A 23,027-nucleotide genomic window follows, 5' to 3' on the forward strand; every position below is an offset into this window, starting at 1 on the left:
TTTTCGTTGCTTTTGTTCTACATGGGAATATGCCAAATCTCGGAGCTTTCCCAACTTGGATTTTAGTTGTTGGGTATAATCTAAGAGAGACCTTTGTTCCTCTAAGCCTTCCTGTTCCCAGGCTTCTTTTGTTATCTCTAGGAGGGATCTTGGTTGTCTGCCGTACAATAACTCAAAAGAGGAACATCCCAAACTGCTCTGTACTTGAGCCCTCAACACATACAGGGCGAGGGGTAGGACTTTATCCCAGTCCTTGCTTTCTACTGTTAGCATCTTCTTCAGTGTTGTTTTCAGTGAGCGGTTATACCTCTCAACGAGGCCATCCGTGTGAGGATGATATGCAGAGGTTTTTATCTGATGTACATCTAACATTTTGCATACTTCCCTCATTAACTTAGATACAAAAGGGGTACCTTGATCCGTAAGGATCTCTTTTGGGAATCCTACTCTCGCGAACAGTTCTACCATTTTGTCCGCTATATTCTTAGTAGTGGGGGCTTTTAAGGCAAAAGCCTCAGGAAACCTAGTGTGATAATCCACTATGACCAAGGCATAGGTGTTTCCGCTGGTAGATCGGGGTAAGGGTCCAATAAGGTCCATCCCAACCCTTTCAAAGGGTTTTCCTATGAGAGGCATAGGTTGCATAGGGACAGCCTGGGGACGAGTCAAGTTTTTCTTTTGACAGATTGCACATTTCCTGCAGTATAATTCAGCCTCTTTATAAATGCCAGGCCAAAAGAAATGTCGTGTGATGTTCTGTGTGGTTTTCTCTGTACCTGAATGTCCTGCTGTGAGATGTGAGTGGGCGTAATAAAGGATCTGTTCCTGGAAAGCAGATGGTTCTACTAACTGAGGGTCATCTCCTGCCTTTCCTTCCCTGTACAGTAAATCATTTTGTATCACGAATCTGGGGTACGTCTGTGAGGTGAGAGTTTGTGCAGCATGTGCGGCTTCCCAAGCATTCAGAAGTGTAGTGTCATTAGCCTGTGCGAACCTAAAATTCCTATCTAGTACCCAAGGTTCCTTTACTATGTAAGCTTTTTCTGGTTTGACATGAGCAGAAAATTTATCTTGAAAAAGGGACATAAAGTCGGGATTATCAATGCCCAAAATTATATCTTCCGGCAAGGTTGATATGACCCCAACTTTGATTTGCACTGGGGCTCTATTCTGTGGTTCAATGACCAACTGGGCTACAGGATAGGGTCGCACATCCCCGTGGACGCACCTAATATGCACGTGTTCATTAGGAACTATCTGTGTGGGCAGAACCAATTTTTCCTGTACTACGGACTGTCGGCACCCCGAGTCTAACAATCCCCTTATGAATTTATCATTAATCCTGATACGTACATAGAACGATGGACCCATCTCTGCGGTGTACATTACAGCTCTGGGGATATAGCCAACCTCCATTGGTTCTTCGGCTGGTTTCCTTTTTGAACACATCCGTGCGATGTGTCCCCACTCCCCGCAGTCAAAACACTGGGGTCCCTTAAACGGTACGCTATCCACCCTCAACGGTTTTTGCCTGACGGGAGGGGGTAGCTCAGGTTTCTTTTTGTCGCTTTTCGACGTTGTAATCGGTTTGCTGCTTTTTTCAGAGTCCCAAGCAAATGTTCTGGGTTGGGCTCGTGAATAGTTGGTGGCCATTTCAATTGCTTGGGCTACGGTTAAGCCAGAGTGTTGGCGTAGCCACCTTTGAGTTCCGTATGGCAACGCCTCCATGAACTGTTCTAATACTATGCTGTCCATAACATCCTCTTTACTTCTTTGGTTTGGTTTTAACCACTTTTCTGCAGCCATCTTCAGTCTCAGATACAGGGTTTTCGGATTTTCCCCAGCCACTCCTCTCTATTTTCTAAACCTGACGCGGTATGCCTCGGGGTCTAGTCCCAGGTGATCCAGGATTACTTCCTTAATAGTTGCATAAGGGGTATTGCCTGCATGATTAGCCACCTGATAGGCTGCTTGAGCTTCCCCAGACAACAAAGGGGCTAAGAAAAAGGGCCATTTCTCTGGGGGCCATCCACAAGCTTGGGCAGCTCTCTCAAAATTTGAGAGGAAAGCGTCAGGATCCTCCCCGGGGACATATTTTTGTAGCGAGACGCCTGAGGGACGGGGACTTCCGGCTCTACGTTCGGCGCCGAGTACTGGGGTTTGGGCTACTTTCTGCAGGCCTTCTATCTGTGCGCTGATAGCGTTCTTAAACAGTTCCCGATCAGCATCAGCTACCGTGATTTGGTTTTTTATAGCCCATTCTAGCTTATCTTGTCCTTCAATGAGATGTTGGATTACTTGATCCATCAGTGATTGCTGGTGGGGGTCAGGCAATCCCACTTCTGACACCACTTGTAAGGGGGGGTCAGTAATGGGCTGGACACGGTGCCTGGGTAAAGAGGGTTTTATTTTAACTTAAAGCTTCTTTTTTCGCAAAGTTAGTCTCTCCTTAGCAAATCCTGCAGGATCCGTGATGCCGACTGTGGGGGTGTTCTCTCTTCTAAGGCTGTCCTGGTCAGGCTGGCGTTTCTCCCCAAAGGGCCTCTCGCGTCGGGATTTACCGGGAGACAAAACAACAGAAAAGGACCAATTACTTTCGCGTCCTGTAACTTCTCTTTCAGGGGTACCAGGGAGTGAGGGACACCTTCTCGTGCTCAGGCGTTACCGCGTACTAAGTGTCAGGCGTGAGGGAGGGTACGTTTACAGGGAAAGGGTAGTGCAGGAATACTAAGGGGTAGAGGGTCTTTTTACTGCGGGTAAATGTCCCCGCCGTCCCACCCAATTCGAGATCCTGTCCCGTACCTGTCGTAGCCACACTCCTCCCTCGGGAGTGTGGCACGGCGCAGCGCGGTCTCGTTGGCCTCCTGGCACGTCTTCTTCGGACAGCAGGGCTTCGCCTTCCCCAGCCTTGTCTACTTCTCGTCCTGGTGTGGCGTTTTCCTTCTCTCTCCGGCGTCCTTCCTCCGCGCGTTCCTCTCCTCGGCTCACTCCCGTGTCGGAGACGTCACACGCCGACTTCCAAAGTTCCGGGTCTTTATCCAATGAAACGAAGGACACGTCACGATGGGCAGTCCCTGCGTCCTGTTCAGTCTGCCAGTTAAAGGGGCCGGTTTGCATTTCATGCGACGGTATTCTCCACACAAAGGGCTCGTCCTGTGAGGAAGGAGTAATCATTTCTTCGTCATTGACATGCCACCAGTTAACCTCTTTGTTGCTACCCTGATTACCAGTCGTACCCGTCACCGGGTTACAAGGTCTTTTCAGTTTGGGGAACCCCGACCATAGACCTGTTTGCAACTCCAGAAAACACCAAATGCCAGTTCTACGCAAGCAGGGATCACCAACGGGGGTCCTTGGGGAATGCGCTTTTGATAGCTTGGTACAGCGCATTTGTCTACTCCTTTCCTCCAATTCCATTAATTCTGAGGCTGATCAGGAAGCTCAAAGCGGAACCTTTCAAGATGATTTTAATTGCACCAGCGTGGCCCCGACAGTTCTGGTACACAGAACTCCTCCTGCTTTCTCAAGAGCAACCGATTCACCTGCAGCCTATTCCGTCTCTGTTGACGATGTCTCAGGGTCAGGTGCTCCATCCAGATCCGAGGTCACTCCAATTAACAGCATGGTTCCGGAGTACAGAGAATTCCAGGATTTGAACCTCACAGAAGAGTGTAAGGATATTCTGTTTCAAGCCCGAGCTCCGAGTACAAATAAGACTTATCGGGTGAAATGGAAGAGATTCTGTCTCTGGTGTCAGAGGCAGAATATTCATCCATACACTCCAGCTCCGCATCAGCTTTTGCCATATATTCTTTCTCTGGCTAAGTCAGGCTTGGCTCATTCTTCTGCCAAGGTACATCTAGCAGCCATCTCTAGATTCAGGGGGACGTCCACAGGTCCTTCACTTTGGTCTGCTAGGATTATTAAACAATTCCTGAAGGGCCTGTACAGAGTTTTTCCTCCAGTCCGACCTCCACCACCAGTCTGGCAGCTTAATTTGGTTTTGGCTCATCTGATAAAAGCTCCGTTTGAGCCCATTCACAGAGCAGATCTGAAATTTGTATCATGGAAACTGGCTCTCCTATTTGCCTTAACATCGGCCAGGAGGATTAGTGAGCTCCAAGCGCTCACGATTGCGGAACCCTTTCTCCAGTTCAAAAAGAATGTTCTGATTCTAAGGACAAATCCAAAATTCATCCTGAAGGTCCCATCCGAATTCCATTTGAATGAGCCTGTGATTTTGAAATCTTTTTTCCCACGACCTACTACACCAGCGGAGAGGTCTTTGCATTCTTTAGATGTTCAGAGGTGTCTGAAATTTTATCTGGAACGAACAAAACCATTCAGGAAGTCTTCTCAACTTTTTGTCTCTTGTAGTGCCCCGCGTAAAGGATTTCCGCTTGCAAAACACAGTATTTCACGTTGGATCTCTAATACAATTCAGTATTGTCATCAGGAAGCGGGCACACGCTTGAAAGACGAGTTCGTGCTCATTCAACGAGATCTGTTGCTTCATCAGTGGCTCTATTCTCAGGAGTCCCTATCAAGGACATCCGTAGAGCAGCTACGTGGAGCCGTATCCACACCTTCACGAAGCACTACTGCTTGGATTCTTCTATGAAGGACGATGCAGCGGTGGGTCAAGCAGTCCTGAGAAATCTTTTTCAATGAGGTGAGCTTTACCTACAATCCCTCCTTCCTGTATTGCACATTTTGTATCGATTTTTGTATTCTTCTCTGTGGTAACATTGTAATGATTTTTTTCCTATGAGGATAACTATGTTGACATGTAAGGATATTCATGTAACAAAATGTGCTTTTATGACTTACTGCTGGCTACTCTGATACAAAAGCATGGGAATCTATGAAAGTTCCAATACTGGGGCAAGAAAAGAAGTTACTTACCTGTAACTTTGGTTCCCAAGTATTGGTAACTTTCATAGATTCCCATGCGCCCACCCTCCTCCCCTGGGAAAGCTCAGCCTTTTTTTTACTGAGATAGTTGCTGTTACACAACGGCTACGAAAATCTGTGGCTCTGATGCTCTCTCAGGAGGGTTTTATGGGGTGAGGCTGTTCTGTTTGGTTGTTGCAGAATTTTTTGTCTCTTTTACAAAAAGAGGTGGATAAGCTACAAAATGAGATGAGGCATAGGCCTAGGTTTCTCTTTTGTACTTACTGCTATGGTATTTTCTATTTACTGAGGCTCCCAGGCTGACGACGGGGAATGATATAAAGCATGGGAATCTAGGAAAGTTACCAATACTGGGGAACCAAAGTTACAGGTAAGTAACTTGGGGCCAGATGTAGGACACCAAATACCGGTCGGTATCGGCCGATTTCGGCCGTTACCGACCGGTATTTGGTTTTTGATATGTAGGGGGGACTAAAATTTACAGAATCGGTAAATTTACCGATTCGGTTAAGTTACAGAATCAGTAAATCTAGATGTAGGTTATTATTATTATTATTATTATTATTAAATCGGTTTTGTATAGCGTCCGGTTACCCTGGAGCATCCCTGCGCTTTTGCCAACCAACCGAAATCAGAAATAGCAGAAACAGAGAAAAATTAACAGAAGAGGAGAGTCTTAAGTTGTTTTCGGAAGCGCAGGAGACATGGTTCCGCGCGTAAACCTAGGGGAAGGGCGTTCCAAAGAGTGGAAACATTGACCGAAAATCTCCTACCTCCAGATCGGGCCTTTTTTACCCTAGGGACGACAGTCAGGTGTTGCTGGTCTGAGCGTAAGGTTCTGCTCGCTTTGTACGGGATCACCATCTTCTGAAGGACGGGGGGGCCTTTGCCTTGCAAGATTTTGTGTGCAAGGCATAGGGATTTAAATTTCACTCTTTCCCGTATTGGCAGCCAGTGTAGTGCCCTCAGTGCTGGTTTAGCAGAGCGGGACATGGGGATGCTATAGAGCGTTCGTGCTGCCGCGTTTTGAACTTGTTGGGAGTCTGTTCAGAGTGCTCTCAGGAGCCCCAAGGTAGATCGCATTGTTTAAAGTCCAGCCTGGACATAATTAGACCCTGGATCAGGAGCTTTCTCAATAGGAAAGGGATGAGGGGCAGTATCTTACGTACTGATCTGAGGAGACCAAAACAGACACCCGCTAGTTTGGATGCCTGGGTTCTAAGGGAGAGATCTCGTTCCATCCAGATGCCCAGGCTCTTGATCTCATCCTTAGGTTCAGGAAGACACCCTAGACAACTGGGCCAGGCTATGCTGGAAAGGGAGGGGTTTTTAGGTCCCGTCACCATAATCTCCGTCTTGGACCCATTCAGTTTGAGTGCTGAGTCCCCCATCCAGGAATGGACCTGTGAGAGGCAGGCATGGAGTATCTGGGAGTTCTCCGAGGATTGGGAGAGGGCGAACACCAGTTGGGTGTCGTCGGCGTAGCTCACGATCTTGATGTTGAATGGAGCCACCACCTCCTCCAAGGGAGCCATATACACGTTAAATAGTGTAGGACTCAGGGAGGAGCCCTGAGGCACACCACAATGGAGGTGGGTGGATGCCGACCGTGCGCCCCCTTCCCATACCTGAAAAGATCTTTCACTAAGGAATGACCTAAGCCAGTTTAGCGCTGTCCCTCTCACTACGGCGTCCGATAGTCTCTGGAGTAACACTTGGTGGTTCACAGTGTCGAACGCTGCACTCGGGTCCAGGAGGATCACTGACACTGATCCCCCCCGAGTCTAGAATGCAGCGTGCTTCCTCCATGACTGCCAACAAGGCGGTGTCAGTGCCTTGGCCCGGGCGAAAGCCTGTTTGGGAGCTTTTTAGCACACCATTGGTCTCCACAAAGTTGGATAACCTAGAGTGGACCAATTTTTCTGAGATTTTGCTCAGCCCTGGGAGGAGCTAAATGGGCCTATAATTGTCCATGTCTAAAGGGTCCAGAGAGGGTTTTTTCAGAAGGGCTTTCACTATTGCGCTCTTCCAATTAGGTGGAACAATACCGGTGCCTAACGAGGCGTTGATAACTTCGGTGATGGGTTCCACAATGGAGGGGGCAACCTGTTTAGGAATTCTCATAGGGGCAACATCCCGGGGGAGCCACTCTTAATTGAGCATAGGGCTTTAAGGACTTCATCCCTGGTGACTGGCCCAAAGGATTCCAAAGTTGTCTGGGGACATCCCTCCTCCTCCCATCGCCCGGGTCCTATCTTGGGCGGGGGTAGTGAAATAAGGATTTTTTCAATCTTCGTATGAAAGTATTCCGCCAGGTTATTACATTTGGCCTCCAAGTTCTCCGTAGGGGCAGATGGTGTTGGAACTTTCAGGAGTTCTTTGACCACCAGGAAGGTTTCTCTTGAGGAGTTAGAGGCATTGTTAATTCTCTCCTCGAAAAACTGAGTTTTAGCCAACCGGATGGCGGTTTTGTACCTCCTCATTGCCGTTCGATATTCCGTTTTACTGGCTTCCTCCCAGACCTTCCTACAGGAGCGCTCCAATTTTTTGCAAGCCCTCCGCATAGCCCTTAGCTCAGATGTATACCATGGAGCGGTGTGAAGTCTTTTCTCCCTTATGCCTGTCTATCTTATAGGAAGGACAGCGTCTAAAGTGTTAGAGATCCACCTGCAGAGATCTGCTTCAGCTAAGATAGGATCCTGTGAAAGAGGTGGACGTGAGGCTTCTAGGCTGCAAGTGAAATTTTCCACTGAAAGCCCGGCCCATGGTCTGTCAGGTACACCAACATTGGAAGGGGGGATGCTTTCACGTTTAGTTTCCCAGGTGAAGGGGATCAGAAGATGATCCGTCCATGGCAGAGGAATAAGGGGGGCTGCTTTCATGGTGGAAATATTTGCAAAGATGGGATCTAGCAGGTGGCCTTTGTTGTGAGTAGGATCTAGATTAATAAGATCTATTCCATAAGTTTTAAGGTCACATAAGAGGGCAGTCGCCAGCCGCTCTTCCTGGTCATCGAAGTGGAGATTAAAGTCTCCCAGGGCGATGAAGTTTGTAGCAGAGGCAGCACCAACCATTACCGTTTCCATAAGAGAACTGATAAAGTTACCCGTCTTTCCGGGGGGCGGTAGACTAACAGCCCAGACATGGTAACGGTGGGTGAGACTTGGAATGAGAACTTACAGCTCTCACAGTCTTCCACTTCGCCTTTCTGAATTCTGCAGGTCAGTGAGTTCTTGTACAGAATGGCTACGCCTCCTCCTCGACCAAGTGGCCGATCCTGTGAAAGAATATGAAAGCCAGGGGGGAGGGCGTTAACCATATCTGCTTCTGCACCCTGTGTGAGCCATGTTTCTGTTAGAAACAAGATGTCTAACTCCTGTTCCCGGATGAGGAGGTTCACCTCAAGCGAGTGTCTGGGGAGGGATCTGCAGTTCAGCAGTCCGAGGCGAATTGTGTGTTTTCCCGGTGCTAGGTTCGGGGGGTGGCATCAGGCGCAATGAGTAAAAGGTGACGAATCCGTATTGAACAGGGAGCAGTATGAAGGTGGCAGGGAGCGTAACTGAAGTAATGCATCTCTAAAATAGGTGCGAGGGGTACCTGGTGAAATCGGCAGAGTGTCTGGCCCTAGGCTCGTCTGGGCTCGGACGGGCGCAGACTGGCATGACTCTGGCACGACTCCGGCGCAGGTCCGGCGCGTCCGCTGCGCGGAGTCATGGCCGTTCTTTATGCGCGCTGCTAGAGCGCGTCACTCACGCATCCCCACTCAATATGGCCGCCAAAGTTGTCAACAACCAGCTCTCGGTGTCTACACTCGACCGAGAGCTGACCGGGGGCAGAGGGAGGGAGGGAGAGGCACAACAGCGATCCCACAAGAAGGAAAGTCTCTACACGCCTATTTAGATCAAGCGTGGAGATGCTGGCGCTATAAACTAAAGTGCATTAAAAATCGAGCAGTTTAAAAATGATTCAAGCGCTAAGCGCAATGTGCAAAAGGAAAGAGACAGAGACCTCCCGGCTTCCGCCTCAGGAGGGAAATGAGCAGCTGTTAGCAATCAGAACAAAAGTTCCCCTGGCCCTTTATGCGCGCTGCTAGAGCGCGTCACTCACGCACCCCCACTCAATATGGCCGCCAAAGTTGTCAACAACCAGCTCTCGGTGTCTACACTCGACCGAGAACTGACCGGGGACAGAGGGAGGGAGGGAGAGGCACAACAGCGATCCCACAAGAAGGAAAGTCTCTACATGCCTATTTAGATCAAGCGTGGAGATGCTGGCGCTATAAACTAAAGTGCATAGAAAATCGAGCAGTTTAAAAATGATTCAAGCGCTAAGCGCAATGTGCAAAAGCAAAGAGACAGAGACCTCCCGGCTTCCGCCTCAGGAGGGAAATGAGCAGCTGTTAGCAATCAGAACAAAACTTCCCCGGCCCTTTATGCGCGCTGCTAGAGCGCGTCACTCACGCACCCCCACTCAATATGGCCGCCAAAGTTGTCAACAACCAGCTCTCGGTGTCTACACTCGACCGAGAGCTGACCGGGGGCAGAGGGAGGGAGGGAGAGGCACAACAGTGATCCCACAAGAAGGAAAGTCTCTACACGCCTATTTAGATCAAGCGTGGAGATGCTGGCGCTATAAACTAAAGTGCATTAAAAATCGAGCAGTTTAAAAATTATTCAAGCGCTAAGCGCAATGTGCAAAAGGAAAGAGACAGAGACCTCCCGGCTTCCGCCTCAGGAGGGAAATGAGCAGCTGTTAGCAATCAGAACAAAAATTCCCCTGGCCCTTTATGCGCGCTGCTAAAGCGCGTCACTCACGCACCCCCACTTAATATGGCCGCTGAAAACAGTGCCACATGCCCTTAAGAATTCGTTATTTACCACAAAATAATATTTGGTGGTAAATAACGAATTCTTGTGTACATGCACATCTGTGCATGTACACCTGTGCCATGTGAAACACATACATGCCCTTAGGGCATACATGCCCTTAGGGCATGTAGCACACATACATGCCCTTAAGGGATGTATGTGTGCCACATGGCACACAAGCCAGAATCAGGGGTGCAACAGGGTGTCAAAAGTGACACCCTGTCCCCCTTGACAATTCGGTAATTTTACTGAATCAGTATTTACCGATTCAGTAATTGACATTGATTCCTTTGGGCCTCAAGGCCAATAGGAATCAATGGCAATTTCCAAATCAGTAAATACCGATTCGGTAATTACCGAATCATACCGATTTTGTAGAAATTACCAAATTATTTCCTACATCTCATTTACTGAATCTAGAATACTGAATCGGTAAAATTTGGTATTCTAGAGTCGTTTAATGAGATTTACCTACATCGGGCCCTTGTTTTCTTACAGCTCCTCCGAGGAATGTATGACCATCTCTGGCCACTTGGAATGATAGTACTTCGTGCTTCCCTAGTTGTGCCACTGCAACGTGGAAGCAAGTGAGGTATTCTTTAAAAAGTATAGCCAGACCCCCTCCTTTTCCGTCCCTGCCTATCTTGTTTTAAAATGTTGTAGTCTGTAGGCAGAACGGTGGCAGTGTCAGGAGAGTCACCATTTACAGTTCAGGCATGAGAAAGGGCCTTCCGTTTGCCCAGGATGAGCTTTGATACAATAGGTTTCATCGCCTACGTCCTGCCTGAAAGTGCTAAGTGTCTCTCTAGAGTAAACTTCAGCTTTAGTTGTGTCGGGAGAAGCAGGTGTTCTGGTCCCTGGTCCCAGCCAGGCGTGGATGGGCACAGATGGCCTTGCGCGGGCCCTGGCTCATTGGTTTTATATAGAGAGGAGAGCGTGAAGTCCCTCTACCCTCTCCCTAACGGGAAGTGCTTTGAGTGCAAATAGCAAATTTATCACCAACAGTTTTAAAAAGTGCCCGTTCAGCCTCCCATGTAAAAACTTTGTTTTCTGTAGTTAAAACACAATGGGCTAAAAACGAACTAAAACACAGTAATATCGATTCTGCAGCGTGATCTGATTTAGCAGCGTGATTTACGGCAACGTTTTAAAAAAGCACACCAGCAGTCTCACCAAAATTCTACATAGTAGTGTCGCCTCATTGGCTGCTATTTAAGTTTGGTTCTTTTTTTACAAAATAAAGTAGATAGGCTATTGCAGTGACTGTATATTGCATTGTGACCTACGGTAATATTAATTACTGCTTTTAGAAGGATACTGTTGGACTTCCGCTGCGACGACGGGATGATTCAAGCATGAGAATCTGTGAAAGATACCAATACTGGAGAACCGTAGTTAAAGGGAAGTAACTCATTTCCATTCACCCAATTTCATGAGAAGGCATTATAAACCCCATTGGCGATGATTGCTAATATAGAAGCTAGGATTGACATCTTTTTAATATTTCAGGTTTTCATATGAGCGCTTCCCTTCCAGATATATTTAATGATGCTATGCGTCAGATTTTGATCTGCATGGTTTAAATATAATAGGACAACTTTTTGTGAATGGTGAGCTGCACTGATTTTCTGATGGCACAAAGAATTTATTTTTCCTAAGTATAGTTTTGATAGGTATATGCAGCTAATAGATGATCTTACCGAACTGGAGTTTTCTCGTACTGGAATTAATTAAACAGTATTTCTAGATTTACAGTTACACAAAATATGAAACCCATTTAGCATTTGTCAGCACATGTTCAAATGTGCTAATTTAAAGTTACAACAGTACAAAGCGATTAATCAATTATATTGTATACCACACAAATTATTTAAATTTAAGGTTTTTATGTATTCAAAGTGTCCAAGATGTAGCCGTGAACATGCTGATAATGTACTTTTGTTTGTTGACTGGTCACAGCTCACTGCTTTATGGGTGAATGTTGCTGGAATATCGTCTCATCTCCTTAAAAAATACAAAATTAAAACTCCTCTCTGCTTGAAACTAGTTATTAATGCTAATATAAAGATTAGCCATGTTATATTTGTGGCTATAACTATTTCTTAACTTTGTATATTACAAGAATGGAACGGAAATGTGCCTTCAAGATATAGAATTGAAGTCAGCTGTGACATTTTTTTTTATCTAAAAGTGCTATCTATTGTACTAGAGGTACTGTTGGACATAAGTAATTTCACGAAACTTGGGGCCCACTAATTGTGTAGTGATGAATCAATATTGATTTACAAGTATGTTTATGTAGTTATGGTACATTTTGATTTGTTTATGATTATGTTTATTTTATGTTGATTAATTTGTTTTGCCCATTCTCTCTTCCTAATCAAAATATCTTTAAACACAATTGTGTAGTACTTTAGTCAGAGGACTCCCCACAAGAGTCTCCTCACAAGTAAACCTATCAGGTCAGTCACACTGTGAAAATGAGAATCACAATGTGACATTGGCACCCACATACCAGCATTGGCTTACATAACTGTTGGATTAAACTACCTGCACTTTACAGACTGTTTTTAAAAATACAGGATTTTATGTATCTTAGCATTTCAACAAGGTTTCACATTTGACTTTTTTGATAGTTCAAAGAGACTTTTTAGGCTTAACAACATAATTGAGTAATTAAGGATGCATGGCCCACACGAAGACCCCAGAATGAACATTCTACTCTTTATTTACTTTTTAATGACATTTATTTGTTTCAGACCTGAATCTGTAGAAGCTACACCTGTGATTGTAGAGAAGTCAAACATTTATCCACTTCAGTTGTATACCAGCACTTCTCATCATTCTCACAATTATATTGGGTTACCATATGCAGTAAGTATTAAATTGCAAAGAATTTCTATGTAAAATGTATTATCTCACAAGGTTTTACTGACATATTGAAAAAATGAACTATTGTGGCAAATTTTGTGTTCAAGGTATCATTAATGTAATTTGCTTGACAAAAGCTAGCTTTCAAGAATTGGATCTTTTATAAATTCACTTTCTTGACTTATTTAAACTTCTGAGGCCTAGAATCCTCATGCTAAAATACCCATTTTAAAAATACTTATTTAACTTTGCCTTTTGTATAGACTCTCCATCTGTATATATGACCCAAGGCGGAGAGGCTCTGAACTCCTCTCTTCCTAGATGCTTCCTTTTTTTCTTTCTTTTTTTCCTGCTTTTTGAGCTAAAAAGAATCCTCATGATCTATTCTCTTTCTGTAAAAATATCTTTAACTTAAACTTTCCCAGTTGGAGTGCAGACAGTATAAAAACCTAAGACTCTGAGAAAGATTATTTGTAGCCTTTTATATTACTTGTTTATACTTCTTATTTTTCTTATAATTTCTACCCTTCCAAGAACAAGGTGCAAAGTCTCTCACCCTGTCTCTGTGCATCTTTGCCCTGCAGTCCTTATTAGAATTGGAACTTACCAGCACCAAGGCTAGGCAAATTCTCATTACCTTCTTCTTTGAGATTTACATTAGTTGCCAGTGCTGTAACACGGAGTAAAAGAACAGATACTGTAGGCACAAGTTTGCCGATAAGACATGGTACCTCGACCTCAAGAAGACACAGGAAGTCAATGTTGAGACTACCATCAACGTTGAGACCGTCATCATTGACGCCTAAATAAAATCTTCATCTCCTCTCCATTGCATAGGCATATAGCTGATTTGCTCAATTTCCATAAAAGAAGGACCGTGCCATGCTCCTCAGATTCAGAGTACTCAAAAGTGTACTCGCCTACTAGCAATGTGATGCCTTTGGTTAATGTGTCCCTCACTCCTTCACAGCAAAGGTCTGTGTCTCTGCTCTTTTCACCAGTGCCACTGGCTACTCCTGTTTTGTCACAGTGAACAAGGTCAACAGTAATCTGACAGGTTCCATCTAGGCCTGCGCATAAAAAGAATCCATGGAAAAAGGAATGTGCTAGATCTAAATTTCAAAGAAGTTCTAGGTCCCCAAGTAGATCTAGATCCCTTTCTAGATGCCACCAGACATAGTGGAAGAATAACTACACGTAGGGCCTCTAGTAGACGACACTATTCACCATCAACATCACGCTCTGCACATTCCTCTATTAAAGATTACTCTTTGAAACCTGTGGATTCTCCACCAGCCACTGTTTCATCAATATATGACTATAATACCTTAAATGAAGTATTGCTAAGAGATCATACTAAGATAAACTTCCCTATCCTGATGCTTACTACCTCTACATCGATTTTTTTTTTTAACTCTTCACCCCAGGGTGTCTTAAAGACCTTTGCTGCTCTTGGGTCCAGGTTTTTGGGAACCTGCCATGTACCTGTTTCTAGTACAAGTTTCTGCAAAAGCTGCACCTATAAGACTGATGAAAATATAAAGCTCTGAATCAAGACTGCCCCGGGCTGTGGAGGGCCTGATCGGGGGAGGTCAGTCCCGGGCGGAGAGACCCTGAAGGACAGAGCCTTACTTGAGTTGGACTGCCCAGATTAAGCTGCCATTGCACCAGGGGCTTCCCCTGCCTCTCTGACACATATCCTATGGCTGTAGCAGCTGGCACATGTGCTGAAGGTTTAACACTGGAGGATATATCGTACCTGAATTCTCCAAGCCCACTACGGCACCATCCTCAGGAACTGTGTGACCACCTGTTTCCAACTGATACATTTGACTGCAGTGATACTGGCCCCCGCATCCCCATCTGGGCCTGCAAAACCCGCAAAAGAGATCTGGTATGTCCCTCCTAACAAGCTCAATCAAAATGGGCATCGTCCCCCCCACCTGTGCGGTCGCTTGGGTGGTCCTCTTTTATACTCCTCTGTCAACACTGGGGGCCCCTTGGGGCTGCTGCATGCCGGGGGAGGGGGGCTGATAACGTGCCTCTGCCGCCCTCCCAGGATGAGTAGCTCATGAGAGGTGAAGCCAACAGAGGAGCACTCCTAGCGCCTGTAGAGGAGGCCACAAAAGAACCTGTGTACCACCTGCGTTGGAAAGGGAGTTCACAAAACCACAATCTGTGTATCAAAACAGGTCAGCCATGGAGAAAGGTAAGGGGCACTGCAGCCCACCCAGGACTAAATAAACAAATACAGTAAGCCAACATCCAGCCCAGTCAAATTGGATGGCCAACACCACGAGGCCCCCTACTCAGTAGGACTCTACGGCCTCCATATTCCAGGTCATCAAGGACACCCGGAGCTCACTCAAAAGTAAGATGGGCAAACTGAGCTTAGACTTGTCACTACTGAGACAAGACCTGCTTAACAAACGAGTGGGAGGCTGAGACGGAAGGCCGCTACTCAACAGTGGAAGATTTGGTACATACACTACAGATAGCACTGTTCACCCTCCAGCGCAAGTTTGGCGCACTTGAAGCCAGAGCGCAGGATGCAGAGTGTAGAATAAGAAGAAATAACATCTGCATCAGGGGAATCATGGAAGGAGCAGAGGGCTCCCACCCTGCTCACTACTTAAACGTCGTGAGACCCTAAGGGGCGATTAGTTAGCACTTCACAAATACCGGATTTACTTATTTATAATGGACAGGCTCATGTCATGGCTTCCAGCGGCGAAGCTGCCGCCCTGCCTGTAGTGGAGTGGGCCCACAGGTCCCTAGCAGCTCATCCACCACTGGGGGCCCTACTGCGAACCATGATAGCAAGACTTATGAACTTCATGAATACAGACACTATTCCCCGAGAGGTTCTTAAAATCAGAAAACTCCAATGCGGATCAGTCATGCTTTTTCCGGACTACACCCTTAAAATCCATCCGCTGCACCACTTATTCCAGGCTGTGAAGGAGAAGCTGGGAGCCTTGTAAATCTAATATATGTTATAGTTCTGGGCCTGCCGTAAAGTCATCTGTACCATTGGAAATTCATTTGCTGGGTATAAACGGCCTGCTTGAACTTTTGTATGGAGTGCGTCCACCGGGCCTATTTCCTTCTTGCACTCTGGTATCCCTCATCTTTTGGAGGGCGGCCCTATGCCTCACTGGTTGAGATTATCGCCGCACCTCACCGGGATGACCCTCTATGTCGGGGAAGGTGGCTTGGTCAGCTTTCGACCCTGTAGGGTGTTCTGCCATGGGATTGCATTGGTATCTCGTACCTGGGAGATATTTATATGGGGGAGCGAGCATTATGTTGTTTCAGAAGTTAAAAGTTAAGTACTATCTGTCTAACTCGCAAGCTTATGAGTTCCCAAATGACTCAGTGCCCAAATTCAGTCAGTTGGAGGAGAAGATGTTCCTTGGGTGGCTGGGTAAAAGGGCAACTTCTGGGATTTAGTGATCACTAGTGACCCATGCCCCTGACTGCCTTGAGAATGTCCGTCAGTGATGGGTGTCCTAGGAGGAAGACTTGGATGAAGAAGATTCGGGGGAGGCTTGAATGACCCATAGAGAGATGATGATTTCAACCTGGCTATGTATGTTCCAATGTAACTACATGCATGCGACGTACCCCACACGAGGCGCTTACAGCACTTGCTCCACAATATGCAATCAGTGTGGGCCCTCTGCGCGCTTCCAGCTGCAGATTTTTTCCAAGTGGCCTGGGAGTGTCCAGTGCTGAGGCCCTTTTGAGAGGAGGTGGTCATATACTTTCCTCAGTCCTGGGCCGCTCCCGAGAGTTAACACCTCGTGCTGTGTTGTTAGGGTTAATGGAGGAGGTAGGGGGCCCTAGAGCTGAATATGATGTTAGAGGCATGTGGGCTGCAGATCACACACTAGTGCATAGATCGCCATCTTGTGGTGGGCCCAGATGATTACACTTTGTAGTTGTCCTGGAAGAGTCTTTGTATGGTAGATGACTCCTCCTGTGGAGCATAGTGCGCATGGGCATTGACTCCATCTTCAGATTGTTTTTTCTGCCATCGGGCTCAGATGTGTTTATCGCTCGGTCCCGTTACCGATCTCCTTTCGACGCCCATTCCTTGATTTCTACCGTCTATACCGTTTTCGATCGCGATTTCCTTCATACTCGTGTCAAAAAAGCCTGCACTACTAGATTCCGGAGATCGTCGGGCCATTGGGCCCAACTGCCCCATTGGGCCTTTGGCTCATGGAAAGAACACCCTTCAAGAAGTGCCCTCAGTGTGGACACAAATTTCCCCACACCGATCTACATGAGGTGTGCAATCTGTGCTTGTGCCCAGAGCATGAGAGCCGAGATTGTCAGGCCTGTGCTTCGTTCCGGTCTAAGAAAACCATCGAGCTCGAAGAGCCAAGGCACAATCCTCTTCATCGGCACCAGACATCATCGTCGAAGATACTCCAGTCAATCTAGAGTCCGAAGAAGAGCAGCAGGAAGAAGTCGTTGTTTCCGGAGCAGAGGATTCAGGTTCCGGAGCCGTAGAACAAGCAGACGATGACGATCCCCTTCCAGCAGGTCAATAGGTTGTGAGTACAAACGTCGACCCTGTTCACACCTCCATACTGGGCCAGGCTTCGGTTCCACCTCCGCCTTCGGGTCCAGGTGCATACCGATCCCAAACGTCCGACGCCACGCTTTCGAGCCTGGCAAAAAGCCTCTAGGCGACTGGGGCTCGAGTCAACCTGTCATTGCAGATAAATAAAAAGCCGAAGCAAACCTCGGTACCCAAACTGGTCGAACCGAAAACAAGCTCAGAACCGAAACCAATTTCCACATCAAAAACTATCGAACCGAAACCAACTCTGGTGCCAACACAAGTTGAACCAAAGTTCACTTTGGCACCGAAACACACTTCGGCATCTAAAGCTGTCGAACCGTAACGTGCTTCGGAACCATAAACTCTGTATCCAAAAACATCTGTTCTGAACAAAAATCATGACCCGAAGAAAGCTTCTGACCACAAGTCTTCGGAACCAAAACCAAAATCTGCTCTAAAGACTGTAATAGACACTGCTAAACCTTCTAAACAACTCGGCCCCAAGCAAGAAAAATCGGTGCCGAAAAAGGATACTTCCACAGAAGAGCTTTTCCGCCCAGACCCAAAACAAAAGATTCTTCTTATTCATCCAAAGACTGGAAATTGTCATTACTGTGCCTTCTAAAAGGAAGCTGAAACCTCCCACCACACCTCCAGTCACTCTCAAAAAGCATGCTTAGATTTCTCCTATAGGGGTACCTTCACCACTTCCAGAGGTACCAGACCTTGACATTTCCCCTGCACATTCAACATTCATCCCACACAGCCCTGCATCCAGCAGATGATGATGAGGATGATTACTCAGGGGGGATAGAAGATGAGCAACCCCTGGATGACCCAGATGATATTCCTGGACTATCAGATGATCCTTGGGACGATTATAATGCACCAGATGCCCCAGATCTGCCACAAGATGACGTTTACCCTTCTAGGCCATCTCCTCCAGATGACACTATAGGGTTTACACAACTCATTCATAGAGCAGCAACCTTTCATGGGGTGGATCTACACACTGATCCAGTAAAAGACGACTTCCTTATGGACACACTATTACCATCACATAAAAACCAAAACCATATTACCAATGATTAAAGGGGTAGTAAAACCCACACCAGAGGTATTTAAAGACCCCGTCAGGGCCAGGGTAATTAATCCCAGATTGGAAAAAAAGTATAAAGCCGCTCCAACTGACCCAGCCTACATCAAAGGCCAGCTGTCATTAGACTCACTAGTAGTCTCAAACGCCAGGAAAAGAGCGAATTCACAGACAACCGGGGATGCTCCACCCCCTGATAAAGAGTCCAAACTTTTAGATGCTTCAGGCAAATGCATGATCTTTCAGGCGGCCAACTTCTGGAGAATTGCTACCATCCAAGCTCTATTGTCAAGGTATGATAGGACTCACTACAATGAGCTTGAAACCCTCATGCAATATTTGCCAGACAAATATAAGACCAGGGCTTCTGACTTAATACAGGAAGGTAAGGTCATTACTAATACTTCCATCCGTTGCCCTTTGAATACTGCTGATACAGCCTCAAGGGCAATAAATACCGGCATACTTTTACGTAGGCATGCCTGACTGCGCATTTCTGGTTTCAAACCAGAGGTACAAACCAGTATTCTTAACCCCTTCCATGCTCATGACGGAACGGTTCCGTCATGAGCATAAGGTGGCCTGTGCTTATGACGGATCCGCTCCGTCATGGTTCCATAGGCCCAATGGAACGTTCAGCACCGAGGGAAAATCCGCGCAGCACAGAAGGGGTTAATCAACCTTTTGACACAGCAACATCTTTTTGGTCCTACAGTTGATAATGCACTAGAACAAATGAAGAAGGATACTGACAATGCAAAGTCCATTGGAGCTTTACAAACACAGACTCCCAGAGCGTCCTTTCGTCGCTCCTCTTACAGGGGCACCTCCAGAAATTTTCCAACGGATACCACCTCCTCTTCTTACAAAGCACCGACCCAATCCTCACCCAATAGAGGTTATTACAGAGGAGGATATAGAGGTAACAACACTAAAGGTAGAGGCAGAGGTTACAACAACCGTAATGCCTCCACTCCCAAACAGTGACTTCCCTCCCCTCCCCTCTCCTCCTCTCAGACCATTCCACTCCTGTCAGGGGCGAGATTACAACAGTTCCTACCTGTCTGGAGCTCCATCACAGCAGACAGGTGAGTGAGACAAATAGTTCAGTCGGATTACTGCCTTGAGCTTACTTCCACTCCTCCAACAATACCACCCAGACAGCGTCCCATGTCACACACTCCTAAAACAAGAAGTTGCCACTCTACTGCAGAAAAGTGCAATAGAACCAGTTCCATTACACCATCAAAATACAGGAGTCTACTCCTTATATTTCCTTATTCCCAAAAAGGAAGGCTCCCTCAGACATATACTAGACCTGAGACCCCTAAATCTTTACATACAGTCCGACCTCTTCCATATGGTCACATTACAGCAGGTCCTTCCTCTGTTAAAACAAGGCGACTTCCTTGCTACCCTAGATTTCAAAGACGCCTACTTCCACATTCCCATCCACCAAGCTCACAGAAAGTACCTTCGGTTCGTACTGGACGGTCAGCATTACCAGTTCAAAGTCCTCCCTTTCGGAGTGACTACAGCACCTCGAGTTTTCACAAAGTGTCTCGCAATAGTAGGGGCATGTAGGAGAATAGGGTCTGCTTCCTATGGTCACCCCCACTTTTTGCTTTTGCTTTACTGGTTTTCGACTTAGATGTGGCTGTGGGCCTGCCAATCATACCCACAGCCCAGATGCATTCTCTCTAAATTCACCATGTACTCTAGGTACATCCACAATTGGGAATTGGTTCACCTTGTCAGCCCCTGTAGAAGTGTCCCATAGGTACTCAGGGCATAGGTATAACCAAGGCCTACCAGGAGCTGCAGCATGTATTATGCCACCCCTGGCTGGCCACTCAAACAGACACAACTGGCTGATCACTCAGCTGGGGCAAGGTCGTGTAACCACCCCTTGCTTAGGTGTAGTATTCCTATACCTACTTACATATAGACACATAGTAACCTATAAGTCACTCCTATGGCAGGCCTTAACAATCCTGAAGGCAGAGTGCTTGGTTATGTGTGAGATGGTGCTCTAGCATGAGCTGAGCCTGTCTGCAGCTTTCGGAACCATGTCCTTATAGCTGTTCTATGATATTGCCATACCATATACTCTTGAGTGCATTATAATCCTCGAGGTTAATGCTAACTTTGGTTTCGCTTTATCAAAACATGTCGTGTAAGATGTCATACAATTCAATTCAATTCAATATTGCTTTATTTCGATTTTGGTTGCAAATCATAAAAGCATACATAACAAAACATACATATATTCATAAATAAATACAATCATATAGCCGTTTATAATACAATTAAAAAATACAATATTTACAAGCTAAAATGTTATTCGATTGGCAACCTGCAAGTTGAATTTTTACAAATGTCTAAGCATTGCTTATTATATCATTAAAATTTAGGTTTCAATATTTTGTAGTGAGCACTCAAGGGTCAAACGATGGCGAACAACACTTTTAAGGAAGTTCGCCACTAGGAAAACCAACCGCTCACCCTGTAACAATTGTAAAAAAAGCAATGCTGGACGATGTTGTTTAAGACCAGTACTCCTTAGTATGGGTATAAGCCATTTTTTTCTAAGGTTGTGATAAAATGTACAAAAAATATGGGGAGTGGATTGTAACGAAAGACCATCACAGGGACAAGGAGGAAGTGCTTTTGCCCAGTTGTTTCTAGTAGGAAATGTGACCAATCTATAGAAGGAGTTCATTCTGAACCTTACCAACAGATGTCGTTCGTAACTCGTGGTGTTATAAGTGAGGTATGGTTGTATTAAATGTTCCGTTTGTATAAGCAAGGCATGAGTGACAGAGGGTTTCGTAATCTCACTCGTTAATCTCAAAGCCTCTAAATGAGCCAAACATTTCTTTTTTAAAACCTTGCTCGGTACCTCACGAATTAGGGAGGGATTAGAGTAATATTGGTCCCAGCCCAAATCATGAAAAAATCTCGCTACATATCGCAGCCACCTTGAGTTATTTGCGTCATCCATTTTCAAGCAATCAGAGAGAATGAGCTGGGTAAAGATTGCCTTTTCTGAGGTCCAAATCCTATGCCACAGTAACCGTGGTTCGATTTTTGCTAGGTCCGTAATATATGAGAGACCTAGCTCAATGTGACAGGCAAGAGTACCCGAGCTGCCAGGTACTCCTAGTAGATATCTTAGAAAGGAGTTTTCTACCCGCTGAATACTATCAAGTGCAACGAAACCCCAAAGACCCACCCCATACAGAACCACAGAAAAACATTTGGCTTTGTAAATCTTTATCATTTCCAAGGGCGCTCTCTTTCCCAGCTTTCTGGCAAAATTAGTTAGGGCTGCTGTGGTTCTTAAGAAAAGCAATTTGGTGTGTCCACAGCGGCTCTCCATGAAAGTTTATGGTCTATTGTTATGCCTAGATATGAATATAGATCAGTGGTCGCTATTTTTTCCTTGTTGAGGTAGATCCCCCTCATTTTGCTTTTACGACTCAAACCCACCCTCATAACGAAGGTTTTACTGATATTTATTTTCAAATCCAGACCCGCCATAAACCTTGAGTACCTATCCAAATTCTTTTGAAGTTCAATGGGGGTGCGGGCTAGTATTACTGTATCGTCCGCATAGAGTAATGCGGGAATTGGGCGATTTTCCACCATTGGGAGGTCTTGGGAATCCTTCAACATCTCACTTTCCAGCCCGTTGGTATACAAAGTGAAAAGGAAGGGAGCCAGGACACATCCCTACCTCACCCCTCTTTCTATAGGAAAGTCCTCCGTCAGCTCACCTCCCATTCCATAGTGGACTTTGGCTGTGGCATTGGAATAGAGTTCTCTCAGGAACTTCACCTCGTTTGATGGTGCCCCCATTTCGATCAACAGGGACCATAGTTTAGAATGGGAGACACAATCAAACGCAGATGATAAATCCACATAGACCATGTACAGATCTCCGCCTTTAATGGAAACATATTTATCAATTAGGAGGGAGAGATTTAGGGCCTGCTCAATAGTCCTTAGACCTTGACGAAACCCATATTGTAGGTCTGAGATGATTCTTCCTTTCTCCGCCCAATCTTGTAGCAGTTCTAAAATGACTCGACCTGCCACTTTGCCAAGGGAGTCTAAAAGCGAGATTGGGCGGTAGCAGGAAACAGACCCCCTGTCACCTTTTTTAAATATGGGAACTAGTACGGAACGTGACCAGGATTCCAATAAACCAACATTACAAGTTGCATTCAGGACTCTTGTGAGAAGGGGGGTCCATAAATCCATTTGGGCCTTGAACAGATCGATTGGGACACCATCAGGACCAGGCGCCTTCCCATTTTTACTAGCTTTCAAAGCCTGTGCTACTTCTAGCGTTGATAGGGTAGGAGCTGGGTAGATCATTGAGTCTGGGATCCCCTAAATTTTGGGAGTCCGAGCTGTATGAAAAGATCTTAGTAAAGTGTTGAACCCAGTCTTTCTCTTCTATTGCTATCTCAATATTTGGATGCTTAGTATTGTCATTTAGAAAAGGGGATTTGACCACTTGCCAGAAAGCAGCTGAGTTCCTAAGACTGCAGCTTTCGTGCAGTTGGTCCCAGAGTTCGTTTTTTAGTTCCCTCTTCCTCGATTTGAGTGCTAGATTATATATCTTCCGCAGTGTTTTTATCTCTTGGGGAATCCTAGCCGACTTTCTAAAGGCACTTTTTAGATTGGAATAAGC

At 46.0% G+C, this 23,027-nt stretch overlaps 1 protein-coding gene across 7 annotated transcripts in view; it reads left to right on the plus strand.

Annotated features, from left to right (window-relative positions):
• Positions 1–23,027, plus strand: part of KMT2E (lysine methyltransferase 2E (inactive)) — a 1,891,352-nt gene that overhangs the window by 212,219 nt on the left and 1,656,106 nt on the right. For all 7 annotated transcript variants that reach the window (XM_086966923.1, XM_086966942.1, XM_086966930.1 and 4 more), the window contains one exon: positions 12,542–12,656. In XM_086966923.1, coding sequence (XP_086823049.1) covers positions 12,542–12,656 — 115 coding nt within the window. The remainder of the gene's footprint in view (positions 1–12,541; positions 12,657–23,027) is intronic.

The sequence above is a fragment of the Lissotriton vulgaris genome, chromosome 1_1, assembly GCF_964263255.1.
Source record: "Lissotriton vulgaris chromosome 1_1, aLisVul1.2, whole genome shotgun sequence".
NCBI lineage: Eukaryota > Metazoa > Chordata > Amphibia > Caudata > Salamandridae > Lissotriton > Lissotriton vulgaris.